At 35.8% G+C, this 15,199-nt stretch overlaps 1 protein-coding gene across 1 annotated transcript in view; it reads left to right on the top strand.

The window, feature by feature from the left end:
• LOC114078421 (T-complex protein 1 subunit beta-like) overlaps positions 1-14,296 on the top strand; it is a 36,112-nt gene extending 21,816 nt beyond the window's left edge. The window contains exon 2 of the mRNA XM_027919284.1: positions 13,758-14,296. Coding sequence (XP_027775085.1) covers positions 13,758-14,296 — 539 coding nt within the window. The remainder of the gene's footprint in view (positions 1-13,757) is intronic.
• Positions 14,297-15,199: the final 903 nt, after the last annotated feature.

Consider the following 15,199-nt stretch of genomic DNA (forward strand, 5'->3'; position numbering starts at 1 on the left):
ATGATATGAGGCTAATGGAAAAGATGAGAGCAATCTCAAATGAGCCTAAGTAAATGTTACCAAAACGTACTCACATATGAGAGTGTGAATATAATGAAGAGACTAGTCTCTATTGACACTCTAACGAAAGTATTGAGATTAACACACTTAATACTAATGATAAGATGAGAAATCATCTAGTGAGCTATGATGTCCTCATACTACAAGCCAACTTCCATGAAGTATGAGTTGAATATAATGGAACTTTATATTGAGCACTGATAGACTAGCTATGAGTGGTAATGCCATCTTTTGTGAAGGGCGGAGGTACATGTAACTCTCATGAGATGAGGCTATTCGGTATGCCGGGTATGGGTCTCCTTATATCTCCTAGTCTTCAAACCGATACTGCCAATATAGGGATCTGGCTGGGTTCAACTCCCATGTAAGCTAGAGTATTTTGGGTCACTTCGGCCGATGTTTCCACCTTTTTTTGGTGTGAGGTTTCATGATACTAGATTTCATGGTGCACACATGATCTATGTCGGTTAAATTTAAAGTTCCCAATGAATGAATAAGGCCAGCCTAAAATGACTCACATAATGAAACGAATGATAACAAAGGTGTTAGGATAGAAAAATAAGGAGGTGAATTTTACTCAAGTGATGACATTAGGTCATTCTTGGTCATTGCACAACGAACTCGATGAAAGCCTTAAACTACATCCTAGGTATAGTTGGTGTTTACACTGTCCCATGAATGAAATAAAATGAAGTACGTATGAATGAACGAAACAGACTCTGTGTTTGCTAAAGCAGACTCCCTAGTTAAGGTCCCATAGGTTGATCCATCATTTTGGGAAGTCTTAATGTGAAGTCCATGATTCCAAGATCTCATCTCATATGAATAAATGATATGAACAACATTTTGTGTTATATGAATTATGTTATTTCTATGTGTACGCTGTTGTGTGCCGTGTGCAAAACGTTAAGTATGATGATGCATGTTACACTCATGGCATAACTTTCCTAATCCAAATATGGAAAGCTCATAAACTTTCCTAATCAAAATTTTGAAATCTCACTCACTTTCCTAATCTTAATTTTGCAAGTCCACTGACTTGACCTTCTACAATCATGTTGTTAGGAATGAGCTATTCTTACTCATGCGTGTCCTTGGTGTGTGCTTTCATATACCCATACATAGTACAAGTGTGTACTAACCCTACACAACTCTACAATTTTAGGTGCAGGCAGAGGTGTACGCTAGAGCTACAGGTTCACACTGAAATTATATAGACGTAGATCATTTATCAAGATGTGGTAGGCGCTCATTATTTCGAGGATGCTTGCCCATTATATTCTATCTTATTTATATTATTAAGCTAGTGGAGTATGTTCCACTAGAGTTTCTTTCAGCTTTTGTTCAGACATTGTATTGGTGCCATTTTGGCAAGTATACAATTAATGATATATTAAACTATTTCATTTATTTGATGATCTTAATTTTACATGGTTGATGGTGAACAATTATGAATCAAATAGAATGATTAGTATGTATGTTAAGAAACAAAAAGTTTCATATTTTTCTAAAATTAACCTAAGAAAAAATAAGAATGACGTAAGTAGGCTTCTCTGCGGCCTCTAAGAGGTCAACGACGCTGGTCTCGAATATGGTCTAGACTTCGGTCAGTATCAAGGTTGTATCCGAGCACTAGGTTAAATTCTGAGGATAATAAGTTCACATCAACCACATCGAGTAGTTTCTAAGTCATGGTAGTGAAATGCACCACTATCTTGGATTAGAGACTGCGTGATGCTTAGGAAAATTTCCCTACTTTTAATCTCATATGGCCTTCTCTAACGTCAGATTTGTTGGTGTTAAGAGTGTACCTAACATCAACTCTTGAAGTTTTCAAAATATAAATATAAGGATAAAAGCTGGCGGGGAGATTGGAGGAGCGGCTACTAGGGTAATTCAAATTTCTCCCCAGACTCCAGCTGCTGGAATAGAGATGCCTGTTAACTCAACTGGGTTGACAGATGTAGAAGTAAGGACAACATTGGTACCGATGGCCCAAGCTAACACTTTACAAGCTCAGGCTATCGGGTTTGATTGATGTGGAGAAGTAAGAGTTGGCATGCTACCAGCTAAAGAATGTAGCTCAATCCTGGTAGAAGTTGTGGCAGTATAGCAGATCCTTAGGAGTGGGTCTTATTACTTGGGGTCTCTTAAAAATGGTTTTTATAGGGAGATTCTTTCCCAGATAAATGAAGGAGGCTAAGGTTAAGGAATTCATGAACCTTAAGCAGGGCTCGATGTCAGTCAGGGATTACTCCCTGAGGTTCGTAAGACTTTACCGACCTGGAGAGTCTACCTTGTAGGAAGTGTGGCATACTGCATGGGGGAGAATGCATGATGGACTCGAACACTTGTTACAGTTGTGGCAAACCGGGTCGCTTGATGAATGATTGTCCGAATAGGAGAAGTCAAGAACAAGGGAAGGAGAGAGTTCAACCTAATTGTCCAAGTGAAGAGGCTTCAAGGAGGCTACGATGCTTCGCACTCAAGTCTAGGGGTGCAAGGGAAGGCACCTCTGATGAAGTCTCGGGTGCGTAGCCTTAATTAGTCTTTCATGTGTTTGATTGTGTATGGTGTTTATGCACTAGTATGAAGTTAATTTGTTTGATTCATCATGTTGGTTATTGATTTGTTTGACTTACATGTTTACTTAGGTGTATGCTTTGATGATACTAGTTTAGGAAAGAGTTCCTTAGTCTATTAATGTTAAGCTACTAGTATGTTTCAAGGATGTGCACCAGCATGTAATATGTGAATAAGATATTCACCAATGGGGAGTACTGAATTACCTATGTATGAATGCATTCTATAGATTAATTACCTATTGTTAGTAAAGAATAGTTTCATTCGGGGACAAATGTTCCTAAGGGGGCGATAATGTAACAACCCTAAAAATGGAAATGCTAAGTAATGCTTAATGTATCTAGAATGCCAACGATTATATCGGGTTCACAGGGATTGATGCGCATAGAAACAGACCTCGGAACCCTTTCTAAATCCAAGCCAACGAACTTGTGGAGTTATTTAGCTAGGAAATTTTGGGTCCAACCATGTAGGGCTCTCGAATAAGAAGATTTACTTGAAAGAGTCTTTAGCGTACTTAAAAAGGGAAAATCTTTGGTTTGGAGGGTCTAGGGGTAAAATCGTCTTTTTCAAGGCTAAGCGTAGTATCTTAATTACCCTAAATATATAATTAATTATTTAATTAATTAGGTGGAGGGACATTTTTGGGGGAGAGGGCCTAAATTAGTTTCTTCAAGTGAAGTCTTGCTCCACCCGGGTTCGAATCTAGGTGGAAGCAATGAATTAAATTATTTTTGATATAAGTTGGTAAATTAATGTAATTAATTTATATTTATTATTTATTATCTGATTCAAAATAAAAGGAAATCATATTTTTAATAATGAAATAAAACCTTATTTGACTAAGTCTAAAACTAGACTCCTAAGCCTAAGAAAACTCTTCTCTCCCACGCTCATCTCTCTCTCTCACGTCTCTATCACTCTCACTCACATTTTTCTCTGCCAAATGACGTACAAAAACAGTAGTTAATCCATGTTCGTCACACTTGATGAATTCACAACTAAAATTATAAACAAACAACTAATCAAACACGTTAGGCAAATAGAGAGTTTTTCCGTCAAGTTGGTGTTGAAGCTCATGAATTAGGACGTCTCTTTGGAGGGGTTCTTTCGGCACCAAGTCGAGGTTTGAACGTCAAAAATGTATGGCTTCTCTTCTCTCTTGGTCCCTTTACCAATAGACACCTTAAGGAAAAGAATATTCATTCCAAAAACTAGGATTGTTCCCCGTTGCATGTCCTTGTCACTATCTCCCATTGAATCATAGGTTGGTCATGTTTGCTGGTTAAAACTAGGGATGAAACGTGTTTTCATGATGATTATATGTTTATATGTATGTTTGGAATTATGTGACTTATTTTGATGTTTCCGAAATTGTAACTACGTGTGTACGTGTGTGTTGCCGTGGCTATTGTTCATGATTTAGGACTTGAAATGGCATGATAGTTCTTTATATTTCATGTACACATGTTGATGTAAGTGTGATGTTCAAATGAGCTGAAATGTCACTTATTTGAGGGATAATGTCTTGCCTAAACGAATCCATGAAAACGCACCTAAAAGTTCCAAATGAACTACGAAATTCCCCAATAAACTAAGATGTAACTTGATGAAAGTATGCTGAAAAATTAAAACAAAATTTCCAGCTTGTACTGATGAATTTCGGTCAGCAAAGAGGGTTCAAAATTTAGAAAAAAAATGAAATAACACAAGTGAGGTCATGGAGGATTGAACCCGTGACCTCACCATATTAAAAATCGTGAAAATTATGAATTAAAAAGAAATGTGGTGAAGTAGATTCGAACCATGGTATTGACTGGAAAATGTAACTTAAAAGAAAAAACATATGGAATGAGAGGAGTGGGGTTCGAACCCACCACCTCCCAATCAGATTTTAGGAGGAGAATAAAAGGAAAATAAAGTTGGAGGGGTGTGGGAATCGAACCGACGACCTCTTAGGCAGATTAAGGAGGAGAATAAAAGAAAACTAAAGGGGGAGGCGTGTGGGAATCGAACCCATGACCTCTTAGGCAGATTAAGGAGGTGAATAAAAGAAAAATAAAGGGGGAGGTATGTGGGAATCGAACCCACGACCTTTTAGGCAGATTTAAGGAGAAAAAATGAAAGAAATTAAAGAGGGGCTGTGGGGGTTCGAACGCAAAACTCCTCGGCCAAAGGAGAGAAATTTACAGGCAATGAAAATAAAAAGTAAATTAGGTTTTTGGGGGTTCGATCCCACATCCTCTTAGTTCCATTAAGCAAAAAAATGAAGAGATAAATTAAGAGAAATAAAATGAAGGCATTGGGGCTCGATCTTGGGTCCCCAGGCCGTAAGGATCAAGCCAAAATGAATAAAAACAAATGTAAGTATTGTTCAAGAGATTTGAAAACGGGGTTCCCTTGCCCAAATTCCGTATTGATACATAAGTCATATGTGAATTTAATGTTTTAGAATAATGATGCCTACTTAGATCGAAATCGAGATTTTGGCATACATACAAGATGCATAAGTGTTGTACTACATAATCTTAGGAAGATATAAGTCACTCAAACGAACTATGAATGAAACCTCATGGCTTATATGTGTAGACCGATAAGTCTAGCATATGTTTAAAAGTAAGTGAACCTAAGATGTATGTAATGAAATGATGAAACCCTAGAAGGGTTAAGTACGAGTGTGAAATACACTAGATGGACAAGTGCATTTCCATAGGATGACATGAACAATGAAATTATGAAATGAACAATGAAATGATAAAACCCTAGAAGGGTTAATTAAGGGTGTGAAACATATAAAATGGCCAAGTGCATTGGCATATGATGAAACGAATATTCACGTAAAAAGGGGTGAGTAGCTATTAAGAGAAAATGTTCTAATGATAGTGAATGTGGCGACAACATTATATGAGGCTAATGTAAAAGATGAGAGCAATCTCAAATGAGCCTAAGTAAATGTTCCCAAAACGTACTCACCTATCAGTGTGTAAAGTTAATGAAGAGAACAGTCTCTATGAACACTCTAATGAATGTATTGAGATTAACACACTTAATACTAATGATGAGATGAGAAATCATCTATTCAGATATGATGTCCTCATATTAGAATCCAACTTCTATGATATATGAGTTGAATGTAATGGAACTTTATACTGAGCACCGATAGACTAGCTATGAGCGAAGGGAGGAGGTTCACATAACTCTCATGGGATGATTTTGTCATGCCGGGTATGGGTCTCCTTATATCTCCTAGTCTTCGAATCTATACTGCCAATATAGGGATCTGGTGGGGTTCAATTCCCATGTACGCTAGCACTTTTTGGGTCACTTTGGCTGGTGATTCGACCTCTTTTTGATGTTTAGTTTCATGAAACTAGATTTCATGATGCTCACATGATCTATGTCGGTTAAAATTAAAGTTCCCAATGAATGAATGAGGCCAGCCTCAATTCATGCACATAATGAAACGAATGATACCAAAGGTGTTAGGATCGGATAATAATGAGGTGAATTAGATTCAAGTAATGACATAAGGTCATTCTTGGTTATTGCAAAACGAACCCAATGAAAGACTTAAACTACAACCTAGGTATAGCTGGTGTTTACACTAGCCCATGAATGAAATGAAATGATGTACATATGAATGAACGAAGATGACTCTGTGTTTGCTAAAGCAGACTCCCTACTTCAGGTCCCATATGTTGATCCCTCATTTTCGGAAGTCTTAATGTCAAGTCCATGATTCCAAGGCCTCATGGCATATGAATAAATGATATGAACAACTTTATGTGTTATATGAATTATGTTATGTTCTATGTGTACGCTGTTGTCTGATGTGTGCAAAACTTTAAGTATGATGATGCATGTTACTATCTGACATAACTTTCCTAATCCAAATTTTTAAAGCTCATACACTTTCCTAATTCAAGTTAGGAAAGCTCAATCAGTTTCCTAATCTCAATTTGGCAAGTACATTGACTTTACCTTCTACAATCATGTTGTTAGGAAAGAGCTATTCTTACTCATGCATATCCTTGGTGTGTGCTAGCATATACCCATACTTAGTACAAGTGTGTACTAATCCTATACAACTCTACAATTTAAGGTGCAAGCAAAGGTTGACGCTAGAGATACAGGTTGACGCTAAAACTATATGTACGTGGAACATTCATTCGGACTTGGTAGGCCCTAAATCTTTCAAAGATTCTAGCCCATTATATTCTAGATTAGTTATAGGATTGAGCTAGTGGAGTATGTTCCACTAGTGTTTCTTTCCGCTTTTATTCAGACATTGTATTAGTGCTATTTGGCATGTATAAATTTAATGCTATATTAAACTATTTCTTTCATTTGATGATCTTAATATTAGATTATTGATGGTGAACATTTATGAATCTTATAGTATTATTAGTATGTATATTAAGAAACCAAAAGTTTCAAATTTTCCGCTAAAATTAACCTTGACGAAGTAAGAATGACGTAAGTAGGCTTGTTTGCGACCTCCGAGAGGTCAACGACGCCGGTGTCATCTGGGGTCTAGACTCCGGTCGTGACATTGAGGTTTTCACCTAGCCTTCCTAAAATTATTTGGGAGGTTTCTTTAGGGTGTTTTAGGTATTTTAAGTAGTTTTAGTAGACAAGAACCCCCTATTCAATTCATTATTTCAAAATCAAACAAAAAACTCCTAAAGAACTCTATAGAACACCATTGAAGCTTTAAGGGAGATTGGACTTTCATCCTTGAATCTTCTTACTTCAAGGAGCCAAGCTTCGAAGTGTTTTTTCTATGACTTCTCAAAAGATAAACTTCTAAATTGTAATCTAGCCATGGTTCGTGCCTAAAACGTTTTGAATCAATGTATTACCATTGAATTAATATTATTATGATGATTTTAGAGTAAAATCTCTATGAACCCATGCAAATCATAAAATCCTAGTTTTTACTATTTTATGGGTGATTTGATCATGTCTCTATACTATTAAGTTCTTGTTTAATTAGTTTGATTAAGGATATTGAATTATGAAAGAATCATGCTAGAATTGTAAGTAGGTTGTCCTAAATTAATGAATTCATATTTTACTATCTTTTATTCATTGTATATTGTGATCATTGGGTTGAATTGGTGACTATAGCTGTGGGTAAGAGCCTTTGTATATTGAGTTGGTTGAATTTTCTATGGATTGGAGTTGTGAGGCTGGAATGGTGGTATGTTGACCTCAACTTCTCTATATTGTGTAGTATAGGTCTTATATGATGATGAAGTTTGGTATGGTCCAGTTATGGTGGCAGTGCTTATGTGTAATACTTGTTAATATTGTGGCGTCCTCAGCATTACTTTATGAAATATGGCTTTACAATAATATAACTTGAATATGTTAGTATTGTGAAGGTCTTAATGAGTTATGTGTATATGTGAAGTCAAAGCATGAGTTCTTCTAATTGATGATATGTGTCTCTAGTAGGCTATAGTGAAGTCATTATGTGTATTACTTGATGTTGAAGTACGATGCTTTTTGATAGATTATATGAGATTGTGATGACTTAGATATATGCTACTATAGTAGTGAATAGGGTGACCTATAGTTTCGTTGTCCCTATGTGCTTCTTGATATGTTATATGTGATATGGTGACGTATGTGTGTGTCTTATTTTTGTAGACTTGTGTCCCTTACTTGATACATGTAAAATGTGAATATGGATTCTTGACTTAGTATGCTAAAGCTTCCTAGTCTTGTATATGTGATTGACATGTGACCTTGAAAATAGTTAAGAAGGTACTTTATGTAGAACCTTCAACCTAGATAAAAGGTTATGATATCCATGAAGTTGAAAGACATAATGGTATCCTTCTTGTGTGAATAGTGGACTTAGGGTTGATTGGCTGGAACGGCATGAAATCATTCTTAAGAAAGTCATTGAGCTATCTTCTAAATTAGTGTAGGTAGCTTCGGTTGACCATCTTTGGTAACGTGTAATGTGATTGGGTTATGAACAAGTTACGGTACCTCTTCATATGCTCCTTTATTGATACACTCCATAAGAACAAAGGTTAGCACCGAGTGAGTATTCTTCGGAAGTTTCTTTAACTAAGATGACATTAGGGAACAAGAAACTCTCAATATTCCTTAACCACGTGCCTACATGGGGTGTGTCCTAGTTCTACCATTCGCAAGTAGAACACCATTTATCGGACTAGGGTTGAGTTCACATACAATGCCTAGCTCGTATGGTCTATGTCACTTATTTCCTATTCTCATCATATGGTATACATGCTAGTGTTGGATAAGTACTATGATATTTCGGTAGTGTAATGGAACGCTATCTACACATTGCACAATTAGGTTTTGAAGATATTAGTGTATGAGTACCCTAGTTCTTCTCCAAGACCGTTATATGAATGTCCTTTATTTTTCAATGTCTCTTAAATGGAATAATGGAGATAATGACTTAAGTTAAAAACCATGTTAGTGAATAAGTACTTATCTAGTATAGCATTAAGGATTGCCTAGTTAAGGTGTTGAGGGGTATATGAATGGTCTCTTCATGTCTTACTTAGGGGAGTCTTAAGAATAACTCCAAATAGGAAAGTTGATTAATGAAATGGGAATAATCTTATCCTAGATAGTCTAAAGGATTGCATTGGTGTGTGTGAAGGGATTGTATGGGCGGGCGCTTCACAACTCACTCAAGTCAGCCTTGGAATCACCTTTGGTAGGAGAGTCTCGTGTTGATGTGTTCTTCATGCTATCTTGTGAAATGTTGCTTATATGTGACGTTGGTATGATATGTGGTTCTTCTATAATATGATATGACGTTTTACTCAAAAAACCATGTTTCATGTAAACGTCTGTTTCTCGTGATTTTATGAATTATGTCGTACTTCATATATGTAATTCCATACATTTTGTCTATATATAGAGTTGTAGGTGGAAGATGAGAGAAGTCATGAAGGAAAGCTTGGAAACTAGGACACTTTCAAGCGAAAGTTGGGGTATGTCCTTAGTTGATTCGAGGACATTACTATCTCTAGATTTCATTCATTCAAAGTATTGCAATAGACTAAGTTTTTTATATTTCGATTGATGGGCCGTGTCGCAAGTACTCTTGAGTTTAAGATTGGCGGATGTTGAGACTTAGTATTATCTATCGCTTTAGATGAAAGATGTTTTGAGATATTATTCGTGTGAAAAGATTTAATTCCGCACTATTTTTCATATATGTATGCAAGCAATGATGTCTATGGGCTTTTACAAGACCTCCGAGAGGTCAAGTACGCCATGTTGCGATTCAAGGGAATGACATATCTTCTAGGGTGTACTCTCCGGTCGTGACAACGTTATGGGAAACACTATCCTAGTTTACTTTAATCATCAAAAAGACTTCACAACTGAAACTCTTTTAATTATTAATCTAAATTATTATTACAAATTTCAGTTACTACAACATCACAACAAAACTCATTTTACTTTCCGTAATATTTTCTTAGTAAATAATAACTTCATTTCATTTAAAGGGATATCGAAATAATTTATGTAAAGAAATTTTCTGTTGGATCAACCTCAACTCCGGATGATTTCTATAAATGAACTATGACTATTTATATCTCTTAATTGAGGTGTAAGATTGAATTTATGGACAAAGAAATTTGAATATCGTGAAGAATAACTAAACAATGACTTTACTTCTTTTCGTAACTTCCGAAAAATCATAGAATATTATGTTAATGCCCCAAAATAGCTGAAAACTCAAGAAACTAACATAAAACAATTAAAAAATGCATCAAACATATTTTTACATGCACCAATGACCTTAGAATATTGTGACGAATAAAAGAACAAAATTTAACTTCTTTTCGTATCTATCCAAAAATGGCTGAATAATACGTAAATGCCTCAAAATATATGATAAATCAAGATCACACATTAACAATATGAAAAATTCCTTAATTAATTTAGACTTTCCCGAATGATCGTAGAATATCATAGCAAATAATAGAAATTTTTTTACTTCTTTTCGTAACAACCAGAAAATGATCGAATAATACGTAATTGCCTTGGATTGGCCAAAAAATCAAGATACACAAAAAAAACAAAAATTAACTCAAAGTAATTTTTACTTGCACCAATGACCTTAGAATACCATGATGTATAATAGAACAAAACTTTAGTTCATTTCGTAACTACCCGAAAATGACTAAATATTATGTAATACCCCAAAATTGCCGAAAAATCAATGAACACACATAAACATTACTGAAATGGCTTCAAATTTTTTTGACATACACCAATGAACTTAGAATGTTATGACGAACAACAAAACATATCTTTACTTCTTTTTGTAACTGCCCAAAATGACCGAATAATACGTAAATGCCCCAAATGGCTGAATTTTCAAGAAACACACATAAGAAGAATACAGAAAATTCTTTAAGAATTTTTGAATCACACCAATGACGTTATAATATCATGATAAATAACTAAATAAGTCTTTACTTCTTTTCGTAACTACCACAAAATTCTCGGATATATGTTATTGCCTCAAAATGGTCAAAAAATCAATAAATGTAGATAAATAATACAAAAATGTCTCACTAAAGTTTCAACCAGCACCAATGACCTTAGAATATCGTGACATATAAAGATAAAAATTTTACATGTTTACATAAGTTCCCGAAAATTGCAAAATATTACGTAAATGAAATGGCCAAAAAATCAAGAAACATACATAAACTATACCAAAAAACACCTCAAAAAAATTTAACTTGCAGGAATGACCTTGGAATATCTTGACGAATAACTGCATAAAACTTTACTCCTTTTCATAACTGCCCAAAATGTATCGAATATTACGTGAATGTCCCAAAAGAGACAAACATAGATAAAATAAAAAACACCTCAAATAATTTCCGTCTTGAACCAATGACTATTGAATATTGTAATGGATAACAGAACAAGACTTTACTTCTTTTATTAAGCTCCAGAAAATGGCCAAAAGATCACGAACACACATAAACAATACAAAAAAACACTTCACAAAAATTTAGACTTACACAAATGACCTTAGAATATAATTGTGACGAATAACAAACAAAATTTTACTTCTTTTGGTAACCGCCCAAAAATTGCCGAATATTATTTCAATACCCCAAAATGCATGAACAATCTAGAAACACATATAAACAAACAAAAAACTATCTCAAATAATTTTGTACACCAATGACCTTAGAAGGACTTAAATACCTTAGAAGGACTTAAAAGGGCTAAACTACAAAAATTGAGCTAAAAAGCGGATCCGGGTACGTTTAGGGAATGCCGTGCCAACCTCAATTTACTTAGGCTTGGTTCTTGCACACTGGTGGCGCGCCACGCCAAGCTCCATGTGATTGAGGCCGAATTTAGGCGCACTGCAGGCATGAAGCGCCTTGCCTTGCCTAGGTGCGTCTGATAAATTTTTCAACATGATTTTTCATCTCCAAACCCTCCATACCTCCTTAATTATTTCACCAAACACTTGGGATTATTGGTACCCTCAATACCCACTGAATTCAACCCTGAGAAAAAATAATCAAACAACAATAGGCATCCAACAATTCAATCAACAAGAATTCTACATTTTTCTTCAAAAACATCACCTTTATCATGTAAACAATTCATATATCGCTGAATTGAAACAAATTAGTGTATGGATGAACGAACCCAATATATAATTTCTCACATACCTTGATAGAGATCACTCCTAACGAAATTCTCTCGATGTTCGTGACGTTCTTGTAAAATTCTTCCCTTTTCTCCCTTGTCTTTTTCTTTTCTCTCTTCTCCAAGCCCTAAGTGTGAATTTGGTTTTGTAAAAGTTCCTTAAGGCTTATTTTTACCCTTAATAAATACTTAAAACGAATTAGGAAAAAAGTGTTGAAAAGACTAGTTTGCCCTTCCTTAAATCCGGAATCGGACTTTCTTCACTTAAACAACCCAACTTCCGATAGGCATATATCTCTTGCACTATATTGAAAACTCGCGATTGGCGGCATTGGAAATAACTCTACAAGGGCTTTCCAGACATATCAAGTAATACCTCTACCGGATCCTGATCTAGGAGTTATGACCGTTTTAAAATGACCAAACCTTACTTTCTTACCTTAGACAAATTTCAAGATTTCTTCTTTTCTTTCCAAAACGAATATTCTTAGTTTCTTAGCTTATTCCTAGATATTTCATGTTACGACATGTTACAATATCTCCCCCTTGGGAACATGCTTCCTTGAATGAGATTTCTTTCCTAGTCTAACAATAATGTCCTCATGTTTAACATTCATCAATAAAAAGCAAGTAACAACAAGATTACTCAGAGTTTAATAAGTACTAAGAAGATAATTAATACCATTATCTGCATTCTCTCCAGATTTAAAAAGATCTGGATATCTCTTCTTCACATCATTGTTCAGCTTCCCAAGTTACCTCTTCGATAAATTTGTTCTTCCACAGAACCGTGACTGACACAACTTTCTTTTGTTCTCAACTTGCGAACTAAAATCTGAACAAGAATCTCTTTATAGGATCAACTATCCTTAATCCCAACATTTTCAGTTGGTAAAATAAATGAGGATCACCCATACACTCCTCATACATGGAGATATGAAATAACGGGTGGACCGCTACTAACTCTTCTGGTAGCCCTAACTTATAAGCTACATTCCTAATTCTCGTGGATATTCTATAAGGACCAATATACTGGGGATGAAGTTTCCCCTTCTTAAAAAAAACTCATAATATTCTTCATGGGTTAAACTTTCAAATATACCCAGTCATACAACTCAAAATTCAACGGCCTTATCCTAGCATCTATGTAGGACTTTTTATGACTCTGTGCCTTTTTCAATCTCTCTTGAATCATCACTTTATCCATGATTTGGTGAAATAGATCTGGTCCTATCAACCCTGCTTGATAAAATTTAAACCACACAAAAGAAGATCTGCATCTTCTCCCACAAAGAGCTTCATATGGAGCTATTTGGATGTTTCAATTGTAGTTGTTGTCGTAAGAAAACTCAATGAGGGGTACTTGATCATCCCAATTACCCGTAAAATAAATCACACCATCCCTCAACATGTCCTCTAAGGTCTACGTAGTACGCTCTATTTTCCTGAGTCTGTCAAACTTGGCCACTGCAAACTTATCGAGGAGATCATGATTGGTGAAGATAAGCTGATCCACTTCTCTGGGGTTGCAATGGGACAGGCATGTACAATTGTTCTGAGAGGTGCAAGCCCTCATGTACTGGATGAAGCTGAAAGATCTCTGCACGATGCATTGTGTGTACTATCTCAGACGGTAAATGACAGCAGGGTTCTACTTGGAGGTGGATGGCCCGAGATGGTGATGGCTAAGGCGGTTGATGAACTAGCTAAGAAGACTCCAGGTAAAAGGTCTCATGCAATTGAGGCTTTCACCCGTGCACTTCTGGCAATTCCAACCACCATTGCCGACAATGCTGGGTTAGACAGTGCTGAGCTGATTGCTCAGCTTCGTGCTGAACACCACAAGGACGAAAGTAATGCAGGAATTGATGTCATCTCTGGATCTGTCGGAGATATGTCAGAGCTAGGAATATCCGAATCATTCAAAGTCAAACAGGCAGTATTGCTCTCTGCCGTATAATGTGCATAGTTCGTGGGGCATATCATTTAAGCTTATGATCTTGCTTACTTTTGGCAAGAATTCTTTATAACCCAATATTTATTGGCTAAATACATAAGTTAATTATTTTGGATATTTTTCATACTATCGACAATCACCCAAATGGAATCATGTAGTGTGCGAGACCTTGCAAGCCTGTTATAAAGTCCATATTAATCATCTCCCACTTCCATTCCGAATGTTCTGTATTTTGAGCGAAAGCCACGTACCTTTTGTATTCTACTTTCACTTGCTAGAAATTTGGGCACTTGACAACAAACTCTGCAACGTCCTTATTCATACCTTCCCACTAATCTAACTCTCTATAATCGCGGTAAATTTTTATGAGACCCAGATGAATGGAAAATCTAGAACTATGACCCTCCTCCAGGATTGACTCTTGGAATCCATCCATCCTAGGTACACAGAATCTACCTTGATGCTTCAGTGTCACGCCTGAATCCTACACCCTAGATGTGGCCGGCACCCAACGACAATTGTTGGCCTTGAGCGAACCCTTGGACTGACTTACTTAACTCAGTGGAAATTTAAGCTAAACACAAATAAAAAAAGGCTTTCTCAAAAGATAAATTAATAACTTATCTTGGCCAAAATGGCAATTAAGTCTCAATACTGTAACATACAAAGTATATGATAAAGGAGACTCTAAAACTGAACTACTCCCTGCGTTTTAAATAGGATGACCTAGTTTGACTTAGAAGGGAGTTTATGAAAAGAAAGAAAACCCTTTAATCTTGTGGTTCTAAATTAAATTTGTGTCAAATGTACCAAAATGCCTTTAATCTTGTGTTCTTAAACATGCCACGTGGAAATTTAAAGTTAAAGTGTTGCCAAAAAAGAAAAGGGGTCATTCTTTTTGAAAGA

The sequence above is a fragment of the Solanum pennellii genome, chromosome 8 (genome assembly GCF_001406875.1).
Source record: "Solanum pennellii chromosome 8, SPENNV200".
NCBI classification, from domain to species: Eukaryota; Viridiplantae; Streptophyta; class Magnoliopsida; order Solanales; family Solanaceae; genus Solanum; species Solanum pennellii.